Source organism: Lissotriton vulgaris, chromosome 9, assembly GCF_964263255.1.
Source record: "Lissotriton vulgaris chromosome 9, aLisVul1.2, whole genome shotgun sequence".
Lineage (NCBI taxonomy): Eukaryota > Metazoa > Chordata > Amphibia > Caudata > Salamandridae > Lissotriton > Lissotriton vulgaris.
This window is the reverse complement of record NC_141697.1, coordinates 518,698,029-518,724,157: the sequence shown is the minus strand read 5'-3', so window position 1 is coordinate 518,724,157 and position 26,129 is coordinate 518,698,029. Positions and strand designations below refer to the sequence as shown.

Sequence of the window (26,129 nt, the reverse complement as noted above, 5' to 3'; positions counted from 1 at the left end):
ACAAAGTCAGGCCTCTGCCCCAGAGACTCGCCAGAAGACAATAACATTCAACCAGAGCCGATGAAAACAAGAACCAGCCAAGTGGCTGCGCTTGCAGAACATTTTTCTTTTTTAAACCATGCTAAAAATATATATAAAGGCTGATGTGTTCTTAAATATACCCGCTGCGGTCTATTTTAGGGTACCTTATCCAAGATGGTTTCCATTTCGAAACTATAACTGCTTGCTTTTTGAGCCTCTAAAGTAGCCGTACAACAGGAAGGTAAGCAGGAAGAGAGAGAGTAGTGGAGTGAAGAACAATCTATCATACGTCATGCTATGCGCACTCGTATAGATGCTTCTAGCGCCTTGAAGCTTTCTCGTCAGCCTGGCGGACCCTTTCTGCATTACTTTTATTTGTGTATAACACCCTCATGTTGGCAACAAACTGTGCGAGGTCTGCATGATGACGCATTTGTTCAGTGATGTATTTCATGAGGATTCCTACCGGTTTGTGATCCAAAATGGAGTCCTAGAGGAGAGTGTTTGGGTCTGGTTTCGACGAACAATGTTTTTTGAAAATCTGGAACTTTAAATAAATAAAGGTCAATACAAGTGACAAGCATCCTTTGAGCTCATATTTTGTGGAGCAAAATGGGGCAGCAGCAGGGGAAACACACACACACGGTGCTCAAGAGAACAACCTAGCAGCTCAGGTCTCTGGTTTCCACAGAAGACACTTTAGACGACAAAGCTTTCCTAGTCTCACAAAAATGAACACACGAGAGCCTTGAAATGTAAAAAAACAAAAAACAAAACAAATTTTACCTGAAGTTAATGTTCATGGCAGTGATAACTGAACAGCCGAAAAAACGTGGATTTGTTTAGAAAGACAACATCATCGCTAACTGTACAAGTATCTTCAGCAGCCAGGGCTATGTTTGCATACCACACACCGACTGGCAATGTACACACAGTCTACCATAAAGACGCGGCAAGTGTCAGCACAGAGTTCATGTTATTGAAACTAAATGTTATTTTCAGAGGATTCTGCCAAAATTGTCACTCGTTTACATAAAAGCAGCAGTGCTGCTTCAGCTTCCTATTAAGCCGCTGGATTTTCAGAACACAATTAGAATAGCGACTATCTCTTATTATAAAGATTCATTTAAATGGATGGCAGTGATTTTATAATAAAGGAAATCGAGCTTTGCTCAAGTTTGACGAACTCCACCTAAAGGCAGAAATGCAGGAAGACGACCCCAGACTCCTGCAGAAGAAAGACTCACTCAAGGACTCCTGTCTCCTGTGGGCATCTATGGACTGGCACTGCTTTCCAAGGGTCAAGTGGTTTGTTTCCTGCTTGTCTGCTTCAGGGACACAAAAAGCAGAACAACTCTGGACTCCAACAGGGCCTTGCTGACCAGAGAGAACCAGACCGTGCTCTGGAGACCTGAGTGCAGGGAGACCTAGTGCAGAGAGGCCTGCCCCGAAGAGCACGGAGCTGCTGGACTGACCAGAAGAAAACGTTTCCAGCAGTTGGACAAAAGTGGACTTTTATTTTTATGCCCTTTGGAGGAATCCATCAAGGTACTGAGGGTTGCCCAGAAAGGTAATTCCCTCTGCAGGCAGGAAAACCAGGTTTGTCATGCGCAGAGCATTTTGCAGCTCTAAAACCAGGTTCAGTGGAACCTCACAGTAAAGGTATTCAGCCTCAAGGAGCACTGACTAGGTATAGCGTCCGCCCTTGCCCTATTTGAGGATTTTGAATTCCAAAAAAGTGACGAAAAAGAGGGGAAAACCTTGGACCTAGGTGAAGTGGCAAATCTACCTCATTGGTGAATCACCCGCTGAGGTTACAAAATGCAGCTTTGTACTGCTGAGAGCTTTTAGAGAGAAAACAAATGGCTTCAACTTGAGCTCAATGACTATCTATCAGACTTCAAGGGATGCTCACCGGCCACAGCCTTGCACCACGCCCCACTCAAGATTTTGACTTTCATCTTAGCGATCAAGTCCAAAATTCAAAATGTTTAACCAGATGGTCCACAATGTATCTGACCTCTGCTCCATCATGGTCAGCGTGAAATCGTTTCTGGGTCCCGGTCAACCTTGAACTGTTGCACTTTATTTTTTCTAGGTGCTTTTTGCCTTAAAACGTTATATACCAGGTTTCCATGAACCCACTTTAATGATCTTAAAGCATTTTTACTCTACATTTTCCTCTCTTTTGTGAATTTTATTGTGTTGTGTTCCTAACTTTTAAAGAACAAGTTACTTACCTTCGGTAATGTTTTTCTTGAGGATTCAGTGTCTATCTGAGGATTCCTCACCTTTTGAATATCCCAATGCACCAGCATTCCACGAAAACTGACATTTCTCCCATGTCAACGAGGATGTCATAAAGCCCATGGCTCTGCACACGGATCCACATGATGTCAATGGAGCCATAAGGGGCCCTCGTCGACGTGCTGACTTGAGTTTCAGAAAAGGGGGTGATGATGAACAGAGTGTCTGAATTAAGCAGACCACTCTTACCCAGTCCAAAGATCAGGGCTTGATCCATCACCGTTTTTTAGCTCACTGCACCATCCCAGCTCAGAACTTGGCTATATGCAAATTAGTCTGACCCTGGCCCAGTGCATCATGGGAACAGGGCAGACCAAACTACCAAGCCAATTCTTATACTGGGAAGGAAACAAGCTACCGGGGACCGGTTTCTGGCATTTCAGCCGTCTTCGGCCCGGCTTGCTTGAATCCTGATGGTGCAATGAGCTAGGGACTCACATCTGAGTATACCCTTCCACGCTTATGGTGGACAAAAATGATTCAGAAAAGGGGGTGATGATGAACAGAGTGTCTGAATTAAGCAGACCACTCTTACCCAGTCCAAAGATCAGGGCTTGATCCATCACCGTTTTTTAGCTCACTGCACCGTCCCAGCTCAGAACTTGGCTATATTCTTCATCCCCCATCCCGTAATCCCGTAATCTGCCACGAGGCACGTTTGCAGAGTGGTAAAGAAAGGGGGCCATGGCCATGGCCTCAGAAGACGTCTTAGCAATCCCACTGTGTGGGACTTACTGGAGGTAACAAGAGGGGTAGTTGGCCCCAAGGACATCCTTTGGGGCCAACTTCCCAAGCTATTACCTCGAGTCAATCCCACACAGCAGCACTGGTAAGTACACATACCAGGCTACGCCCACTTTGATCAACACTCTACAAACGCGCTCCATGGCACACTCTTGGATGGGGATTGAAGTCCCCTTCACTGCTGAGGGTCGTTTAGGGGCCAAGTAGCCTACCTTTTACCTCCAGTAAGCCCCACACAGTGGGATTGGTGAGAGGTAGACAAAGGATATGCCCCCTTTCTCCACCCCTCTGCAAACATGCCCCCTGGGATTAAGTCCCCTTGAATCCGGAGGGTCCCTCTGGCCCAATTAGCCCACCATGTACCGCCATACCTCCAATAAGCGCCACAGAGCTGCGTTGCAGAGAGGTGTAAAAAGGGCCCTGGCCCACCTCTCTGCAACGCAGCACAGTGGCGCATACAGGAGATACCTGGTGGGGTTGTTGGCTCCCAGGGACCCTCAGGATTCAAGAGGAATTAAGTGCCCAACTTAAAATGCGCCACAGGGCGTGTTTGCACACGTCACCTCAGGCCCCGCCCCCTACCTTCACCACTGTGCAAACGCGCCCATGGCGCGTTTTAAGTTGGGGGATAAAGTCCCCTTGAATCGGGAGGGTCCCTGGGGTCCAACTAGCCCACCAGATACCTCCAGTAAGCGCCACAGAGCTGCGTTGCAGAGAGGTGTAAAAAGGGGCACGTCCTGGACCACCTCTCTGCAATGACGTGCAGTGGGGCTTACTGGAAGCACCTGGTGGGCTAATTGGCCCACAAGGGCCCTCAGTATTGAAAGGGAATTAATTCCCCAACTTTAAACGCACCACAGGGTGTGTTTGCACACATGTCCCCTCAGGCCCCGCCCCCTCCCTTCAAGTGTGCAAAGACGCCCATGGCATGTTTAAAGTTGGGAGATTAAGTCCCCTTGAATCCTGAGGGTCCCTGGGGTCCAACTAGCCTACTAGGTACCTCCAGTAAGCGCCACAGAGCTGCGTTCCAGAGAGGTGTAAAAAGGGGAGTGTCCTGGACCACCTCTCTGCAACGCAGGCCTGTGTCGCTTACTGGAGGTACATGGTGGCGTAGTTGGCCCCCAAGGGCCCTCAGGATTGAAGGGGAATTCATTCCCCAACTTTAAATGAACCACAGGGCGTGTTTACACACATGTCATCCCAGGCCCGCCCGCTCCCTTCACTGTGCAAACGCGCCCGTGGTGTTAAAAGTGGCGTGGCCTGGACCACCTTTCTGCAACGCAGCCCTGTGGCGCTTACTGGAGATACCCGGTGGGCTAGTTGGCCCCCAGGGACCCTCTGGATTCAAGGGGACTTTATCCCCCAACTTAAAATGCGCCCCAGGGGGCGTTTACAGAGTGTTGCTGGGAGAGGGCGGGGCCTCTGCACGATCGCATGTTTTTGTTGTTTGTTTTAAGAAGGGGGGCTGTGTGGCCCTCCTTCCTTTCCTTTTTATGGGCCCTGAGGACCCCAGGGCCTGACCCCTATTTTTGTAAAAAATTGAAGGGGGCCGCGTGGCCCCCTCCCGAGGCCATATTCGGCCTGGGGACCCATCCCCAGGGGCATGACCACTGTTTTAAAAAATATATATATTTGAAGGGGGGCTGCATGGACGCCCTTCTCAGGCCATTCATGGCCCCGGGGACCCCATCCCCCGGGGTCGGCCTTTGCGTGTTTTTAAAAAAAAAAAATAATTTTATTTTGGGGGGGGAGGGGGGGACCACGTGGCCCCCCCTCCCGATCCTCTTCTGGCCCCGGGGACCCCATCCCCCCGGGGCCTGGCCACTTCGTTGGGACCGTGGGGGGAGCCCCAATGCCCCCACAGTACCTGCCGGCTCCCTGCCTCCCGCGGGAGCCGGAATTGCTTTTCCACATGGGGAGCTGCTAACATCGGTTACCGAAGCAACGAGAACGCCGACAAAGAAGAAAACACCGGTATGGGAACGAGGGGCTAAGCACAACAGAAGAAACAATGGCAGCAAACCCAAATCAACTAACGGTAATTTATCTAAAAAAAAACATTGACTATAGAAGAATGTGAGACTCTGAAATTAGGATTCTCTTTCTGTACTGATCTTAACTTGGATTATGCACAGGTACAAATAGATTTATACAAATGTTCTAGAAAACTAAAACTAAACAAAATACACTGCCTTAGACGTAGCAATAACTCAGGTGGACCGATATCTGATCGACGTCCATCAGTCAATAATCTGACTATGGCAGATATTGATACACTTCAAGTACTTGACAATCTGTGCATGACCGATGAAGAGGGGGACATCACCTAGGGTGGAGTAATAGAGTAATAGATCTTTTTGATCCTAACTACGTGACAGTGATCAATTCGAGATTCGGGATTGAAATAGGGGGCAATGATGAAACAGATTTTAAAGCCCCCTAACAATATTTGCCACAGCTCCCAAGAGACAATATTGATGTCTTTACGGAAGATGTGGCAGATGATATTCTAAAATTAAGCACAAAAAAAACCACATAGCACAATCTGAGCAAACCCCAATGGGAATTCCTTAAAACCCTACAGAATGGTCAAACGGTCATCATAAAACCCACAGATAAGGGAAGGAATATAGTACTCATGGATAGAGATGACTATACAAAGGAGGGATTAACACAGCTCAAGAACACTGCATGTTACATCAAGACAAATACCTAGGAATGTACATACACTTACAGTGAAAAAACTCAAAATGTGGTATGATAACCAGTTGCTGAATTGGGATGAATTGCAGTTCTTAATGAACGATACACCTACCATCCCAACTTTATACCCACTGCCAAAGGTACATAAGGACCCCAGAAACCCACCTGGACGTCCGATTGTTTCATCCAAAAACAGCATTTTGGAAAATACATCTGTGTACATTGATCACTTCCTAGCACCACACATACAAAATCTCAATTCTTATATTAGGGATACAAAAGATTTTATACAGAAAACCTACAGTTTGTGTTGGAAAAATGACCGCTGGCTAGTATGTTAAAACAACAGTTGATGGACAGATTGCAGAGCAATGTCATACATTCACCCCAGTACAGAGATCTGGGCCTAAATCCATTGTTGTTTTGCTCACCATGCAATTCCAGTTTGAACCCAGCCATATGCAAATGAGTCTTGACCCTGTGCCCCATGGGAACAGTCCAGCCCGAACTGCCAAGCCAGGTCCTCCCTGGACTGGAAACGAGCATCCTAGGATGGGTTTCGGGCTTTCAGCCCTCATCAGCCAGTATAGCTTGATTCCAGTGGCATGGAGAGCACGGGACTCACTTCAGAGCATACCCGTCCCACTCGGGGCGACAAATGCAAAAACAACAGTTGATGGACAGAATGCAGAAGGATTAGTTACTTACCTGTAATCCTAGTTCTCTTCCAGGGGTATTCTCATCAAAGTCATAAGCAACCCTCCCGCCTCCCCGGGCAAAGGATTTTTTAGGAGAGACAACATGCCTAGGTCTGGGCAGGTATCCAGACCACTGGCATCCCCCAGTTCCTCTCTCCAGTACAAATCGTAATCTAATTGGTCGCTTAAAGGGTCACCCCTCGCAGTCTTCCTCACCCTCCTCTGGCTGCCAATCTGGCTGAAAATGGCCAGGGTGGAACACAGGGACAAAAGTACCCATCAGCGCCGGATATGGCGTCCGGCTCCGTGTCCACATTGGGGCAGAAGCCGGGGTAGAAGCCAGCTGGGGGTCCAGCCGGCATCGGCTGTGGATGTGATGCTGGTGGAATCAGCGCTGGTGGAGGTGTAACAAGGTCGACTGGCGCCGATCCGGATCCAGGCCTGGATCTTAGGGGGCACAGCGGTGCCGGGGCAGAAGCAACCAGCATCACAGGCCTAGGGCCCCCAGCCGAGTCTGCGGGGATCAAAGGCGCGCCGGCAGAGTCAGGCTGCCCCAAGATGGCATGCATTACTTCCTAAAATTGACGAAGCTGGGCAGGGGATGGTCCCGGGAAGGCCGGAGTCGACCATGAAGGCTCCGCATGTGGCCGACGGAAAGTCAAAGAGCGACGATGCTTCTTCGACTTCTTCTCGTGTTTCGATTTAGCTGACCCCAAGTGCGAAGACTTAGAAGAGGAATGATGAAGACTCTGCGATCGGTCCTTCGACCTCCTACGCGACCGGGACCTTGAGCAACGCAGAGCTGACTGCTGGGCCTTGAGGAGCTTTCGGACCACTCCCCCAAAGACTTCGGGCCATGGTTCGGCAGTCGGAGCACAACTTGGGGTCATGGTCGCACTCCAGGCAGGAGAGGTACATGCGATGCGGATCCGTCACCGACATCAGTCGGTTACAGGTACTGCATGCCTTGAAGCCGGGCATCTCTCGTACACCAGAAGTCGATAGCTGTCGAGAAAAGTCTCAGTGTTATGCTGACACACTAGGATATACAAAAGGTGAGGAATCCACAAGTAGATGTATCCATCAGAATTGTTGGTAAAGCTGGACATTAACACACACTTTCTATGGACAGCCTGCTGTTTGTGCCATATCTTGAAGGGATGCCGCAGAGATTCTTTCAGAACGCAACTGTGTTATGAACCTAAGTTGATTGTGTTTAAGTTGGTAGCAGTCACTTCCTCCGAATTTAATCTCCCACTTTGACAAGGACATTTTATACAAATGATAAAGCAAAGGAGAGTGAACAATTATTTTTAACTTGACATCTTTCCCATCAACTGATCCCAGCTCTCCTTTACTTAATGCCCTGTTTGGTTTGCATTCTTGGTTATGAACTCACGTTGATAGGATTTAGTAAGGTAACACATAACAGAAGACAATTACAGTTAATTTCCAAATGACTGAAAGTTATTGTGGATTTACCTTGGTGTTCAGTGGCTTCATCTTTTACTCCCACATGTATTATACGAACAGGTGCAGGTTTTGGATCAGGTGCGGATTTTGGATCTGCTAGTCGAATCCCCGGGGTTTTCTTTTATCATTGAAAATAAAAATAAATAACCGTTACCAGCATTCATTAAATATGCATGTTATTTCCATAAGGTTTCACTTTTTAAAGAACAGGCACAGAGAGGAAATGAATGTATTAAAACTTTAAAAACCCTTTTGTGTACACGTATTTATATTACATTGGCACAATCGTGGTTCGGTAGATATGAATGCCACCTCACTCCATTATCAATATCGATTTTAGATTCTTAATATCTTTGACCCCACAATGCCAAATACAATCATACCTAGAGGAAGGTGCACCCAGAACTCCACCTTTCATCATGCTAAATTTAGGGATAGTTCCTCCAAGGGTCCAAAGGTTATATTGGGGACCTCAAAATGTATGAGTTTTCCATTCAACGTGGACACCCCTGAAAGGAAATCCACTAAGTTTTGCAGGCAGAGTGTGTTTGGCTCAATTTAAGACCTTCTTTTCGTTTCGTGAATTTTCGTCCATACAATTAAAAAAAAAAAATGTTCAAAAAGAATTGTATTAGTCATAAAATAAGGCATCAATACATAATGAAAAGAATTGGGGGAAATAAGGGAAAGGGAAGGGGAAGAAAGAAAGAATAGCCAGGATATACTTTACAAGGGATTTAAGGCCAGATGTAGGTAAATCACATTTACCGATTTTGAAATACCGAATTTTACCGATTCGGTATTTCAAAATCGGTAAATGTGATGTAGGTACCAACATCTGGATTAGTTACCGATTCCTTAAGAATTCGGTATTTACCGAATCGGTAAATACCGAATCGGTATTTGCTATTGAATCCTATGGGCCTTGAAGCCCATAGGATTCAATTCAAATACCGATTCGGTATTTACCGAATCGGTAAATACCGAATTTGTCAAGGGTGCAGGGGGTGTCACTTTGACACCCTCTAGCACCCCCAAAACGGGCATGTGTGCAATGTGGCACACAGACATGCTCTAAGGGCACGTCTGTCTGTCACATGGCACATGTGTACATGCACAGATGTGCATGTACACAGGAATCGGTATTTTACCATGGATTTGTATTCCATGGTAAAATACCGATTCTGAAACCCATGTGCCAATGGAATATTGGCTACCCACATTGCATTTTCGGTAATTTTACCAAATCGGTAAATATTACCGAATCGGTAAATTTACCGATTCGGTAATAATAACGATTCGGTAAAATTACCGAATATATGCCCCTACATCTCCATAGCCCTTTACCGATCGGAAACGGCCGAAAATCGGTATTTTCGGCCGATTCCGATCAGTAAAGGGCTACCTACATCTGGCCCTCAGTAACAAAAACTCTTCATGGGCAATAAAACTGAATATAAGGGTTGCAATGGGCACATATCAAAATGGGTAAACATCGTTTACAACGATGTTTTCACAACGCAGTACCTTTACATCGCGGCTGTGACAACGCAAGTCGTTACCACGACTTGCGCTGGAGGGCGCTCAAGGTCTAAAAATAGTTAATTTACTATCCTAACACCTTCCCTAGGGTCCACGGGGACTGGTGTTAGAATAGTAAATTAAACTATTCGAAATCCGCGCCCCCCAACGCAAGTCGTGGTAACGACTTGCGTTGTCACGGCCGCGTTGTAAAGGTATGCGTTGTGACGGTACGCGTTGTACCGTCATATATCCATCAAAATGAGGTGCAAATGATAACATATCAGGTAATAATGCAGAAAGAGAGAGGAAATGCAAAGGGTATCAGGGGGGCTTGGAGACCTCCTGCTGGGCAGTCCATACAATTTTGAGTTAAGCAAAACAACTGCCAAGTGCTATGCTCCAGTGCTTTAAAGAGCTATTAATGTTTGTGAACCTGTGAAATTGACGATGGAGAACATATGTAAACTCGGTGCATTCATGTTTTAACACTTGCTAAAAATGTTTGTGAACCCTAAAGAGAAGTTAAGTTTGATAGGGCATCAATAGGGGTTGGTCCAAAACCTAAAAAAAACATTCACAAGAACTACCTTAACCATATCTCCCATCCAGTCTTATTCATTTAAACTAAAGTTCCACCCCACCATACACACATTCCACCGTCACGTTTTCACGCATACAATACCATATTACAAAATGTATAATACATCTCCAATTAGATGCTATAAGGATACTGCAAAGTCACTAAAGAGCTCTGACACCAGATAGAGGAGGAACGAACCCAAGGGCTAAGTGGCTTTTTAAGGTCAGAAAAGTTTAGGTGAATTGCAATATCTTTTTTATGAACTATTGAGAGCATTTCCTTTGCTATGGCTCTCTACTTTACCTCAAACGTCCCCCAACTACCGTCAATGTTTTCAAGTGAGTCATACCATATGCAACAAATTTTGGTCAACAGCACTTTGCGTGGCGTAACATTATAATACAACTTATTTACAATGTGAACTAAACATTTCAGAAAGCTGTACTTGGTTGGCTGAACAGCGAGTCTGGCTCATGTGGTCTGTCTGCTTTGTTATTGATCTGTTGGCATCTATGCAACACAGTGTTTCCAACACAAACACATTTCAACTTGGCCAGAATACAATGACTTTGAAACACATTCCCTATCTGTTTGGGAAGGGCTGCCTCACTTCCGAGTGCTCTAATGCTCAGCATTTTTTAACTTAGCTTAGTGCAACTTGTGATTTGGTGGGTCATGGTGGACATGGGTGGGATACAGTGCTCATTGTGATGTAGGTGCTTTACTGACTATGCTGAATTTTTTGGCAATCAAATAATGAGAGGGAAATGATAAGCAAACACTCAAAACCAATTTCTGTGAGCTGGAAGAGGTAGAGGTTTATTTTTTCCCTGCTCCTGGTGCAGTGTGTGTTTTGACGGGTGCGTGCCTTTCTCTCAGTTTGAGAGAAGACCGCCATCTGCTCTGTGCTTCCCTGAACGACAGGGCAGTCTCTCATGTACTAAGTCATCCCAAGTGAGAAGCAATTCCATTTTTACCAGGTGCACTATGACGTAAGATTACACCTGTAGCAATAAAACAAACAGAAGTTTGAAAGGAAATTCAAGTCTCCTATATCATTATATTAGGAATTACATCTAGAACAATAACGCATGGATGGAACGCCCATTTACAACGATAGAAGTGGACAATAATACAATAATGGAAGTACTATAATATACTGACAAACAAGGATCATGTTATAAAGTGTGATAACACATGATGGCTATAACACATCGACCACGCATGTCCTCAATGTCAGATTGATGGAAACTGCCTTTTCTGCAGCCTAGATTTTTTTTGCCTTATCCTGAGCTCCATTTTGCTGGCTATAGATCTCTGTAACTTCACCCCTGATAACTAGATGTAAAGTGCACGTGGTCCTCCTTTTAACATGATATAATTGGTATGCACCTGACTGGCGTATTCACTTTACCTATGAGCCCTAGTATATAATACCAAGGTGTACCCAGGGTCTACATGATAAGTGTCATAAGTGGACTTCAGGACCCATTGTGCCATCCGGTACAGTGACAATGCCACCAATAGCCTCATTGTGCAGGGTTTCACTGCAAATCCGACCTGTTAAAATAATAACCCCTTTGACAGGTCTAAACTGTTACATTGTACTAGAATGTTATACCTGAGGCTGGGTTATGTAATCTATGATGTATTGGGTTTCCATCTCTGAGCTCACGGTCGAGTGTGGTAGTGACAGTTTAACCAGCTGCGTCTGGTAGGGTGGTTCTGGGTTTCTCCTGGAATTAAAGTTAACTCCAAGATAAAGCTTTGATTCCTGTTATATGTACAACATAAACCTTTCCTTTAAATTTTAATAAATTATCCCTAAGTAGGCATTCTTGCGTATAAGGGGTAAGGAGCATGGGATTTAAAAGTAGGGCATTTAAAAGTTTAATGATAAACATGTCCTTACAGTGAAAAATGTAGCTATTTCCGCTGTAGCTGGGTTAGCTATTCCATAGAAAAGCATTGGGATACAACATTGAGTTTAATAAATGGTATCTCGGCTAAGTAAACACCTAAACATTAATTTTTGAACTTTTTGAAATATGTATTACAGGCCAAATTCATAGAAGAAGTCAGTTTTTTAATAAATATCTTGGAAAGATGACTTTTTAAAAATGACCATTGCCCTGCCTGAAGTTTCTGGAAGCTGAAGCTGCATTTTGTTCTACCTCTTCTGCCAGCCAGTAATTAACATTTCAAAAGGAGTAAATGAGGTGTGAGGTTGCTCCCAGGAAAGGGACAAAAGGCTTGACCATGGATTTGGGGAAGTGTCAGGCCAGGATGACCTGCGGGCTGGGTCCAAGGACTCTATAAACTTCAAAGAGGTCTACCCTGTCATAAGCAGATGTGGCGAACACCCAGGCCTCCACCCTTCTTTAGTCGCCCCTCCCCCCCCCCCCCCCGGGCCAAACTGGTCTCCATCACTGTGTCCGATCCTGCTGGAATGTCAAGACCTGCTTGGCAGATCTTCTAGGGGTTTTGATATGATATTTGGGGTGCATTTCAAAGAAGGGGAAAAGAACGGCAGAACAATTTCTATTCATCCACAGTCTGGTAGCTGAAAGTTCATCTTTGTCCTACGAGACAACTGTCTCTGTGTTTGTTGGTGGTAGAGGGACTACCTAAAACTGGATTTTAGTGTTAGATGTGGAAGGACACACCCCGCCACCCACTCTCACAGCCTACTTCGGACATTTTGAAAATGTCCAAAGTGGGTAGGGTTAGCCCCCGGAATCATTACCCCAGGAGTAAGATAGTGAGTAATGACCACTCACTATCTTGTGCCAGACATAAATGTGGCATATCCAGGCACCCACTTCAGAACACTCCTGGACCTGTGGAAGATCAGAAGAGGACTCAACCTGCTGTATGAGATCTGAGAAGAGGCTAGAAAACTGGACCTGCTCTCCCTTCTATACGCAGGACGAAGAAGTGAACTTAGACAGTCATATGTCTGACCTACTGTTAAAGCTACAGGGACACACCAAGCTATAAGAGGCATTGTCCTGCAACTGCTCAGCTGACCAGGGGCATCTGGATCTGGACTGGATCGTCCTGTTGGTCTCTGGCTGCCACCCAGCGAGTCTCTAAATGCCTCCTGAGGTCCTGAGGGGGGAGAGGTTTTAGAAGTGTACTCATGTAGCTGATAAGAACATTTAGGACTAAAGGTAAAAATATTGGACCAGGACGAACCTGGTTAGTGTATCAGACCCGCACTCCATTTAGTCAGCGTCAAATGAAGCCTAGGTCCTTCTACCATTACCATTGACTATCATTGGCACTTTATGTTTCTTGGGGCAAGATCTACTTAAAACTTTTTTAAATCATATCTTCGATTCCATTATTGGATTTCCGTCATGTTGGTGTCATTTTATTTATTAAATTATACTCTTTTATCTAATTCCTATTGTTTTGCACTTCTACTTTATTACTGTTTTAGTCCTGCATAAATACTTTTAGAACAGCCTCCAAATTAAGCCTATCTGCTCTGTGCCGTACCGTTCAGGAGGATCAAGTTAATTTAGTGACTTCACCTTGACAAGGATTGTGATTATTACTTGAGGTGGGTACTTGCACCCTTCAACTAATAACCCAATTCATTACACAGATTTGTTTACCAAGTACAATACCTTCCCCGCAAAGAAACACTTACACAATAATCTTCTGAATTTAGTGTCACACACATACATACAAACTCTTACACACTAATCAATATTCAATGCTAAGTGAATATGATAGAGCAGTTTCTTGTACAAATCAGTTTCTTATACTTGGAACTGTTATGGACATTTGTAAACAGGCTGACTTACGCCTCATCCAGCACTCATTATGCTGCACGGCATCAAGCTGGATTTCCCTTTAGAAAATAAATCTTTATAAAAGCTAGTGAACGTCTTGTCTAGATCTGAAGTTCCAGAAAAAAAACAGTACTGCCCTGTGGCAATTTTCAAAAAAATGCTGCCTGGATGGGGAGGTGGGAGCGGGCTATCTCTACCTCAGGGAATCAGAAGAGAAGTCCCGTTAAGGGCACTAGGATATCTTTTTCTCCGGGACATTATTCCAGAGGTACTGTGTATTGATATGACATATGGTGCTGCCTGTAACGGGAAACATCCTTAACAACGATGATTTTATAACGACTTACCTGAACAACGAAGCCGGAACCACGACTTTCAAAAACCACGACTTTCTTTAAGCACGACTTCCCTAAACCACGAGTCTCTCCACTACCCTCCGCTCCGGTATAACGTCACTCCTCAGAATTAAGGGATTATTAGTGGGGGGTGGGCTAATGGTATACGTTGTCAAAGCATACTAACATAGTAATAACATCGTACATTTAGATCCGTTTTTTTTTACGAGTGGTTCACGCAAGAAGTATTGTAATTACAATAGTGCCATCTAACGGCCAAACACGAGATGTTTCATTTCGTGGTTTAGGAAGTCGTGCTAAAAAAGGTAGTGGTTAAGAATATCTCGTGGTTAAGGAAGTCGTGGTTTAGGCAGTAGTTGTTTAGACATACAACCGCCTGTAACATGATGATTTGGGAGCGAATATCATAGTCACTAATCTAGACAGCAAAGGTAAAGGACACTGATGGAATACGAATTCTCCAAGGAGCCCTTGTCTGGATTTGGCAGCATTTGTTGTCGAACCTCAAAAGTGAGAAACCACAGCTAAAGCAACAAGAGCGGACCAAGAGTTTCTTGCAAACCATACAGTGCAGACCCATCATGTAAGAGAAATTCACTACATAATCAGAATCTCCTGGCTGATGAATACACACAGAATTGTAATGGAAGGTGTTAGTATATTATATGCTCTCTATATTGTTAAACAAAAGCCACTGTAGTTCGGTACCTCAGAGACGTCTTTTACAGCAATCGACATAGAATTAATGTCTTTTGTTTGTGGTGTTTGCTTAGAAGTTCTTGCATTTACCTCCAGTTCACAAAGTCTCAATGGACCCAGACTAGTAGCCGATTCACCAAGAGCAGTGCCTGACAAAGGAAAGTATACAAGACTTTAGTAGAGTAAGGTATAATTACACAATTTCATAAAGGAAAAGATGTAATAATAATACAGTTTTGAATGTAATTACCCATTTATGATATGTTATCACCATTTGTATAGTGTTTTCAGCAGAGAATGCCATTCAGTCCAATTCTGGGCTTACTTTATTTTTTACTCCGCCAGGCACTAATTTAGAAAACTACAATAAACTCTTACTCAGTGACAACTGCACCCACTTAGACCGCATACAATGGAAAGTTTCACATTTCAAAAATCCAAATTCAAAAACTTGAGTTGTCCCCACACACTGCATTATGATGTACCATATGAAGTGTGAAATACACGACTACTATCTCTACAGTGTAGTGGAAGATCAGAAGGAGAGAAATGTGAGTGTATGGATATGTATGTATGTATATATATATATATATATATATATATATATATATACACACACACACACACACACAAACGCAAGCTATATAATCAATGTTCATGCAGCTTGACTTTATATACATTTCTCTACTTTTTATCTTCCCCTGCATTATAGAGATAGTACTTGTGTATTTTGCACTTCATGTGGTACATCATAATTATAAGTTTCAATCACCTAACTTCTTAATTCCCAAAAACATTATAATAATTGTAGATATTTCTGCGGTTAACACTAGTTCACATTTTGCTTCAAAGCAACACTGTGTACGTACTTTGAACCCCACAGACACCATCATATTAAATTTGCACTCCAGGTCTTGGACACCAGTCCAAGACTACAAAACAGCAGACTGGATGAGATGCAACTTTCCAAACAGATTGCACAGGCATTTGAACATTCATGCCTGCCAATAGATTTTTCCCCGACTTTCTACCAGACCGATCACTGAACGGATGATCCTTCAGACCTAAGGGATTATGAATTACAGATATGTAAGCCACAAGGGCTTTTGAATATCCCAATGCACCAGCATTCCATAGAAACGTTTCTTTCCAGCTCTCCCACACCGACGAGTACGTCATAATGCTATGGCTTCGCACGCAGCTACTGGTGAAGTCACCGGAGTCATGTGACGTCATCAGAGCCATAAGAAGTCCTCGTTGGCGGGCTGACGTCAGTTTCTACCCATTTTATTACCTGCCTTCAGGGCGAAAAGGTGAAACTAACAGTCCATATGCAAAAGTATATGACAGAACTCATACAAAAGATTTACATACATATAAACATATATACCTACACACACACACATATATATATATTAATATGCACAGTTATAATCATAAATAAACACAATATACAACAAGCTTTGTTTTCAGTATAAGCAGACAAGCAACAGGGAGGCAGGTGGGTCAGTGAGGAATCCACAGGTAGATAATGTATCCACCAGAAAAAGCTTTACTGAAGGTAAGTAACTTGTTCTTCTGATAGATACATCTACCTGTGGATTCTTCACCTTTTGAATAGAATCCCCAAGCAGTCCTGCAATCGGAGGTGGGTGCCTGTGTGACTATACCAAAAAATCTAGCAAAACAGAGCTGGCAAAGTGACAGTCCCTTTCAATCAATCAATCAATCAATCATAACACTTGTATAGCGCGCTACTCACCCGGAAGGGTCTCAAGGCGCTTGGGGGAAGGGGGTCGCTATTGCTCGAACAGCCAGGTCTTGAGTTGTCTCCTGAAGGCGAGGTGGTCCTGGGTCAGCCGAAGGTGGATGGGGAGGGAGTTCCATGTCTTGGTCGCCAGGTAGGAGAAGGATCTGCCTCCGGCGGTGGTTCTTCGGATGCGTGGTACGGCGGCGAGGGCGAGGCTAGCGGATCGTAGCTGGCGGGTGGGCGTGTGGAAGGTCAGGCGGTCGTTGAGGTACTTGGGGCCCTGGTTGTGGAGAGACTTGTGTGCGTGGGTGAGGAGCCTGAACGTGATCCTCTTGTTGACAGGGAGCCAGTGCAGGTTCCGGAGGTGGCCGGAGATGTGGCTGCGTCGAGGGATGTCCAGGATGAGTCGGGCGGAGGCGTTCTGGATGCGTTGTAGTCTTTTCTGTAGCTTGGCTGTGGTTCCGGCGTAGAGGGTGTTTCCGTAGTCCAGCCGGCTGGTGACGAGGGCCTGCGTGACCGTCTTCCTGGTCTCGATCGGGATCCATCGGAAGATCTTGCGAAGCATGCGGAGGGTGAGAAAGCATGAGGAGGAGACGGCGTTGACTTGTCTGGTCATCGAGAGGGAGGAGTCCAGGATGAAGCCCAAGTTGCGTGCATGGTCTCTCGGCTTGGGGGCGGTGCCCAGGGCTGGGGGCCACCAGGAGTCGTCCCAGGCGGAGGGTGATGGTCCAAGGATGAGGACTTCCTTCTTGTCTGAGTTCAGTTTCAAGCGGCTGTTCTTCATCCACTCGGCGACGTCTTTCATCCCTTCGTGAAGGCTGGTTCTGGCGGTGTCGGGGTCTCTGGTGAGGGATAGGATCAGCTGGGTGTCGTCGGCGTAGGAGATGATGTTGAGGTTGTGTTGGCGTGCGATGGCTGCGAGAGGTCTCATGTAGACGTTGAAGAGGGTGGGGCTGAGTGATGATCCTTGCGGGACGCCGCAGATGACTTCGGTGGCCTCGGAGCGAAAGGGGGGGAGGCGTACTCTCTGTGCTCTTCCAGCGAGGAACGAGATGATCCACTTCAATGCCTTCTCTTGGATGCCGGTGTTGCTGAGGCGTTGGACTAGGGTGCGGTGGGAGACAGTGTCGAACGCGGCGGAGAGGTCCAGGAGGATGAGTGCCGCTGTTTCCCCGTTGTCGAGAAGGGCTCGGATGTCGTTGGTGGCTGCGATGAGGGCGGTCTCGGTGCTGTGGTTGGCTCTGAAACCGGATTGCGAGGGGTCGAGGGATCCATTCGTCTCGAGGAAGGCGGCAAGCTGTCTGTTGGCGATCGTCTCGATGACTTTGGCAGGAAAAGGGAGGAGCGAGATGGGGCGGAAGTTTTTGAGGTTGGTGGGGTCCGCTGTTGGTTTCTTCAGTAGGTCGCTGAGCTCGGCATGCGGCCACTTCGGAGTCCAAACAATAGTGCTTTGCAAAAGTGTAGTGGGGGGCCCAAGTTGCAGCTTTACAAACATCAACTCCAAGGGCACTTCAGGCCAAAGCAAAAGTTGAAGACTTCGCTCTTGTAGAAGGAGCTCGAATACCCTTCAGGTGGCTCCTTGTTAGCCAAGGCATAGCAGATCTTTATGCACAGGATAATCCATCTGGATAATGTTCTCTTATGCACTGCTTTTCCTTTCATCTTGCCCACATAGCCAACAAACAGCTGATTATCCAGCAGAAGAGCACAAGTTCTGTCCACATAGAAGCTCACAGCCCTTTTTGGGCCCAAACGATGAAGCCTCTCCTCCTCTTTAGAAGGATGAGGAGGAGGATAGAAAGGGTGATAGGCTGGCCTAAGTGGAATGGAGTAATCACCTTTGGCAGGAAAGGAGCCCTGGTTCTTAGTACCAACTTATCTTCATTTAGAGTTATGAAAGGAGGTTTCATACTTCTATCCTGCAATTCTCTTACATGTCTTGCTGACATTATGGCGACTAGAAAAATTGTTTTGAAAGGAAGCAAACTAAAAGGACACCTATATAAGGGCTCAAATGGAGCATCCATAAGGAAGGTCAGCACCAAATTAAGATCCCACTGAGGCATAATAATAAAGGGAGTGGGAGGCAACTTGTTAGTAATTTCCATAGGAAACCGTAATACTATAGGGGACTTAAAAAGGGAAGGTTGATCAGGTATATAAAGGAATGCCGAAAGGGCACACAAATATCCCTTAACTGTTGCAACTGCACAACCTTGCTGCACCAGGGAAAGCGCAAATCATAAAATTTCAGAAAATGGGCCTTTAAAGCGTCAATAGACTTTTCCTCACACCACTTCATATAATTGCGCCCATCTGCCAGCATAAACAGACTTGGTGGAGTGTCTTCTGGTCGATAATATAACATCTGCCACATCAGGAGAAAGAGAAAAAGAACTCACTTGCCCCATTCAATCTCCAAGCATGTAGGTACAGGCTCTAGAGGTCGAGGTGCAGAACCTGCCCCTGCGAGTGGAGGTCTGCCCTGTGTGGTAGACAGAGCGGAGGACACAGGTAGAGGTAAAAGATCATGGTATTCTTGTTATTGCTTAGGGTCGATTTCAGGCAAAAATAGATGAGCCAGCAGATCAGTTGCACTCTTCTATTCGTGGTGGCCGATAAAGTGTCATAAACCTGAGGGGCGCTGTGAGTCAAGAATACCATGATCTTTTCTACATGACAGGCAGTTGTTTCAACAGCTGATTGGCCGTTTGTAACAGATTAACGCTCCAGTGGTCGATAAGTCTTACAACTGCATTTATTGCGAGAAGACTATATCGTACCAACCTGATTTTTCGCCCGTTTGGCAATTCTTTCCTGAATTTTAATAAGATTACCATATTATTACCTTCCATCAGGCAAGTTGTCTATGCCCTGCGGGTCAAGTGCTCAAATGACTGTAACAATTGAAATAGCTACTTTCATGCTATCTACAGTGCAATATCAGGGCATTACAAATATAGATCTAACAGTCCTGAAGATGGTCTCGCAGATAAACACATAGGAGACCGAAACGTCGACCAACGCCTTTTTCCTATACATCTATCAAAATCAGGAAAGGTGTCATCAGGACCTACAGTGTAATTTATTTGTGTATCACCAACATACCTGTAGGCCTGTTTATATATATATGTATCTCAAACAGATTGCCTTTTTACTTGACTATAAATTCAATATTTTGCTTATACGCAGCTTATACGTGCAGGTGGCAAGAAAGGTTATTCGAAAAACCCTTGCAGGCTCCGTGTAAATTAATACATCAACAAAAAAGTGTGCCGCTTAGCGAGTTCTTTCAATTTTTTCCACTAAGAAATACCTCCTTTCCCCCACTCCAACATTTGTGTGTGTATGGTAAATTCCTGGTCGACTTAATGTATTCTTTACCCAGTTTTTCTATGCTCAGCATCGTATAGTCTGCTCCTCTATGTGCCAAAGAGATTGGTTTATCTGTAAGGTTAAAGACAGTAAACAATGACGTGGTGTTGATTAGACGCCATGGCAGGTAGCCTGAACAGGGATTTTGTAATGTCCAGCCTAGCAGCATTATAGAACGTAATTGAGACTGGCCATGTTGTAACATTAGCAATTAAAAAAATATTAAAAATAAATAGCTAAAATATATTTTTAAATACTTTAATTACCTTAAAATTATTAAATAACTAATTTAACTTATGAAAAAAAAATATACAATCATATCTGTTAACCCCTTCGATGCTGATGACGAGCTCAGCTCGTCATCCGCTACGGCGCTCGTATGCTGATGACGAGCTGAGCTCGTCATGTAATGCGGGTTTTTGAAAAAATCCAGCACACAGCGGGAAAACCGCTAGCGCGCAAGGGGTTAAAACATATAAATATATTAACATAATATTAATAAAACATACACAATATTATTACGGTAGGATAGCGTAGGGGTACAAATTACGATTCCCACTCCAGAGAGTGCAACAGTAGGGAAAGCGTTGGATAGAGTAGGGGTAAAAATTACTATTCCCACTCCAAAGAGTGCAACAGTAGGGAAAGCGTTGGATAGCGTAGGGGTAAAAATTACTATTCCCAATCCAGAGAGTGCAACAGTAGGGAAAGCGTTGGATAGCGTAGGGGTAAAAATTACTATTCCCACTCCAGAGAGTGCAACAGTAGGGAAAGGGTTGGATAGCGTAGGGGTAAAAATTACTATTCCAACCCCAGAGGGGGCAACAGTAGGGAAAGCGTTGGATAGCGTAGGGGTAGAAATTACTATTCCCACTCCAGAGAGTGCAACAGTAGGGAAAGCGTTGGATAGCGTAGGGGTAGAAATTACTATTCCCACTCCAGTGAGTGCAACAGTAGGGAAAGCATTGGATAGCATAGGGGTAAATTTTACTATTCCCACTCTAGTGAAAATAAATTAATATAATTCACATAATTATCAATTAATAAAAAATAATTATCAATTAAGAATTAATTATCAATTAAAAATTAATTAACAATTTATTCAAAGTAAATACCAATAAATTAACATATTTAATTAATTATAATTAAATTACTTCCCACCCTATTCCCCTATAAACCCACAACCCGCTACAGAAAATAAATTAATTTAATTCACTTAATTATCAATTAATAAAAATTAATTATCAATTAAGAATTAATTATTTTCCAATTAAAAATTAATTAACAATTTATTCTACGTAAATACCAATTAAGTAACATATTTATTTAATTATAATTAAATTACTTCCCACCCTATTCCCCTATAAACCCACAACCCACTACAGAAAATAAATTAATTTAATTCACATAATTATCAATTAACCAATTAATAAAAAATAATTACCAATTAAAAATTAATTAACAATTTATTCTAAATAAATACAAATTAATTAATTAACATATTTAATTAATTATAATTGAATTACTTCCCACCCTATTCCCCTATAAACCCACAACCCGCTACAGAATTAAATTACGCAGGAATTAAATAACATAAAATTAATTACTTAAAATAAATTACAAAAATATATACACTTTTCACACATATACTAACATACAAAACACTGAGAAAAATTCGATATTATTAAAAATTCGATATTTTTAATAAACTATATTATGTACTTCGATATTTTGACTATTTTTAAAATCGATATTACATTACTTACCTTCAAAACTATATTTTTGATGTCTATATTCTGTCCAATCGATATTTTGTCCATTCTATATTTTGGAGTCGATATTTAGGTTAGTCTATATTTTGGAATCGATATTTTGACCATTTACCGTTTTAACTGACATTAAAACATAAGTGAAGCTATTTATTGTTCATGGATATCAGTAAAGATTACATGATGGAAAAGAATAATTAAGAAATATGCAATTTTCAAACATTATGTATTTCAACCACTCGGGAGCCTACAACATTAGCCTCTCAGTCTATAAAAAACCTCTCTAGCTCCTCAAAGGTGCTTCTAATTATGGCAAACATTTTTATCAAAAATCCGACCTGAATATCATAAGGGTAAATTGATATTAGAGACAACTAAACTTAATTGTCCAGTGCTTAACTTACTGTTCTTGACACACATTTTCCTGTTCAAAACATATTATTTCCATGATAGTGGTATTAATTGAAGGGTGTAAAATACAAATTATTTGATCTGCAAAGTCACAACAAAGGTTCTGGTCATATTAGCAAACCAGTCAGCATTTGGCCTGTTGGGTGTTTCTTGTGAGTTGAATCTATTGATGGTTAAATTAGATCATAATGTATGATCCAACTGTGCATTGTGGAACCAATAATGCCATCACGCTCTTCAAAACACAATGGTATTACAGGACATCAATACTTTTACCTGTAAGGTATCCTTCTCTTTGGTCAGGTCCTGTACTCATATCTCCTGTAATCAGTTTCTTGCCACTTATACCCACACAACTACTCCCAGTACCGCTAGACATGGCTTCTGCTGTGGCACAGCTATAAGGGGTGTTGCCTTAATTAATGCCATGAATCCAGTGATCTCGCTACCTGTGTTCAGCACATTGGATACATGTCACGGCACTCGATCTCACCCATGCAATCAATAAGTCATCGCTCAACAATTTCCCCAATACCTGCACCAAGTCCTCCACTTTCTTTGTCTATGGATTTAAACTGTGCCTACGCCTTTCAGTTGCAGCCATTGGGTAATGCCTTGAGCCATACCGTGAATCCAGTACTCTGCCATAGTAATCAACCATGCTCAGGGGGTTCCGGGTGCAGAACCACTGGTCACATCATGAGCCTAGTCCAGGGGTCTCCAACTTTTAGTGTATACTTATGTTCGACAAAAATTATCCTGAGCTACTAATATTATTAGTGTTGTAATAGTGACCATATCAGCTATAATTACACTAGTGGGCACCCCACGCAAACTTGTTGGTAGTGAGTACCTCATTGCGTCAGGCAGGGCTCCCAGCAGTAATGTGGACAAGACTTTATCAATATGGATTGCCCCTACGTGGGTAATACTTAACAGTCATTGCTGCAAAACCTCGGCTACCAAGGTAATAACATGAGCAATAAGTTTCCCCCGTCTGTATAATTTATCACTCAAATATCAGCTTTAAATCAATTTTGCAAATTTTACCATTTTTCTCTAAACATAATTTTCTGAAAAAAGTTATGAAAATACAAACAGTTTCATCTTGAATCAATGCTTTTCAGCTTTGGTATACCTATAATAATTAAACAAAGCTAAGGCCTCCAACTAAGCAAGATGGGCTGCACACAGGAGAGCTACTCACAGGTAGCTGGAGAGCTACTAGAATCCCACAAGTTACTCGTTGGAGAAGTCTGGCCTAGTCACACTGGCCCCAGTACCCACTAGGTACATCCTTTGGAAATATACATCAGGTAGTGGATCTAGTGGCAACTAGAGATTTTCGGTGGCTATCCCTAGCAGTTGCTGAGCCCAAGGGTGTGGCCTTTGCGCCCAGTAAATGGTCTCATTATGCCCTGTGCACAGGCCGAGCAACCACTGGGCACGGGGTACGGCTTTCGGGTACATCCTGTAGCTGGTGCGCACCGGTACTAAATGATCATGTAGCATGGGCGGCAGTTTTTCCATTATCAATCATGACAAATTTACTGTGACAACTTCATTATAAACTGCAAGTTTTTACAAATTCGCCCAGGTTAATTTCCCTTTCACCAGACTGCATGCAACGTTCTTGGATGTATTTTAAGAGGATATCTTTTCTTTGAAGGTTTTGGGCAGATGTGTCATACAGCTTCAAATCGCCAAACAACCAAAAACGCTGTTTTCAACAGTTGACCAAAACAGCAATATATACCAGTGCCAACTGGTACCAGGTAAAGGAGACAGAACTATGCGCTATAGTACGATTGCAGGGTTCTGGTTAGGGGGTAGAGCAGAAATTAGGATTATACTGTAGGGAGACGGTAATGCCGTAACACCCTAGACTGGCTCTGAAAGATTTAGATTCCCAAATTGTCCACAACTTGTTTGCGAAATGTAGCCATTTATATGCACAAATGGGTTATTCACGCCCCTCAGGAGATTATACCAGATTTAGCTTTTTTGTGGGATGTCTCGCTATCCTTTAACCCCAACCTCACACCCGTCTCCCAGTCCGAAGAAAAGGTTTTTCACAGGAATCTTCATGGTAGTTCGCAGACATCACAAAATAAAGGATGAAGTTAAACAGGTAGCTCCACACACAACCTAATAATTTCCACGCCCCTTCAGAAAAATGTTACATCTGCTGACATCCCCAGACTTAGAGCACTTTTCCGGCCAAATCTGCCAACCTCCCCAGAATTAGAGATCTTTTCATTCCAGATATACATACATTTTCTATTGAAAATCACAGAAAACACTGATGGATTCACATAAAATGCGAGTATTATTCCATCTACCAGTTTTTTTTCAGTAAGCGATCAGTGATCACCCTATGGGAGTCACAACGAAGAAATCAGATTTGGGGCTTTTGGTAGCAATGGTGTTTCTCCTCTGTGTACTAAACTTTAAAACATTGACCAGAGAAGAAATCATTTCATGTGAAGTTTTGTGCAGTTTCACTTAGACAAAGTTATAAGCATATCATAAAAACAAGGGAGGAAATTAATCAGTACTTTATACTTCAGCCTTCACATCAAATCGAGCACTTGATAGAGCTACAGGATGGGTACTAAAAGCAGCATTCATACTGCCTAGAATAGGTTCCTACAATAGGGAATTAACAAGAATATGCAAACCACTAAATCAAAGAAATAAATCAGATTGTGGTGCTGGCTAAATAAACATAAATTTGATTTTACAGACTACCTGGGGGTCCATCAAGCTGTCTAGGTAACAATGGCCTGCTTCGATGCTCTGTGGCGTGATCCGCAGCCACAGGATGGTCCATGTAGGCAGAACGCCCCAACACAACTCTTTTTGCTCCAACTGTGAATATTGGTCTTTGGTCATCACGGACCTCTCCAGAACTATGTTCATCATCTGAAATCTAGGGGAAAAGAAAACAGCCAGATGAAGTGGCAGTGTAAATAAAACAGACAACAGTGGACTGCAATAAAAGTCAACTACCAAAATTGTTGAGAACTTTCAAACAAGAAAGTTAAAGTGAGTGGGCACATTCGCCCTTTTTTAATTAGCAAGGCAACATGCCTTGTGGAATGTGAATTAATTCATAAATAATAATGAATAGGACTGGCTATTTTGAAAATCTTAAATGGATGCAATTGAGTGAGCCTTTTTATGCTACATAAGTAACTACGCCCCAACTTTAAAACAAAAAGATACAAACATGTAGCAATAATTCGGATATTTTTTATTATTTATTTGTAGGTTGCACACTACAATACTTGACATTTTCTAATCCAAAAATTAATTGTAAACATGCACTGGAAAACCCAACAGGTCTCTCCTGTACAGTTCCCCACCGTTTTAAAATGGTCAGGAATTCAGCGGTAAGCCACCTTATAGAAACTAGCTGAGAGACTTAAAAGTAGCTTAGAGTATAGTTCACCATTGTGAGCATCAGCAAGCACAATGTTTAGCAGTGAAAGCAGAAAAATCTTAGAACCATGTTGAGATCTGTACCCTAACCGGTGGCTATTCAGCTTCTGGTGGCAATTCAAGTCGGACAAATTGTAATACTGGCACTCTCACAAAGATATCTGACCCCAGATAAGTCCAGAAATGAGGAGATAGTTGAGGAAGATGTCAGGTCAAGGGAGGACATTTTTAGGCTTTAACTTGCGAAAGATTTTTTTGTGGACCGATCAAAAAAAAGTATAGTGTGCTTAGAACCCGACCTACTGCTTAATATTGGTTGGCATTATCGCCACGGTCATTTGCTTGCTTCTTAATCAATGTTTTGCCTTCCTGTTCTTCTGTTTGTCCCTCCCCTGGAGAATAACCTCTTTACCATTCTTTTGACTGAGTGGCATGGATCTTTACACTACTTATATTTATGGAATTACTTTTA

At 43.3% G+C, this 26,129-nt stretch overlaps 1 protein-coding gene across 2 annotated transcripts in view; it reads right to left on the bottom strand.

Annotated features, from left to right (window-relative positions):
* The window catches only part of KIAA0586 (KIAA0586 ortholog), a 637,696-nt gene that overhangs the window by 65,550 nt on the left and 546,017 nt on the right, over positions 1–26,129 (bottom strand). Inside the window, exons 27-29 of one of the 2 annotated variants that reach the window (XM_086937986.1) lie at positions 24,965–25,145; positions 14,918–15,057; positions 7,956–8,064 (exon numbers count right to left, since the gene is read on the bottom strand). In XM_086937986.1, coding sequence (XP_086794112.1) covers positions 7,956–8,064; positions 14,918–15,057; positions 24,965–25,145 — 430 coding nt within the window. The remainder of the gene's footprint in view (positions 1–7,955; positions 8,065–14,917; positions 15,058–24,964; positions 25,146–26,129) is intronic. The other variant, XM_086937987.1, reaches the window with a different exon arrangement.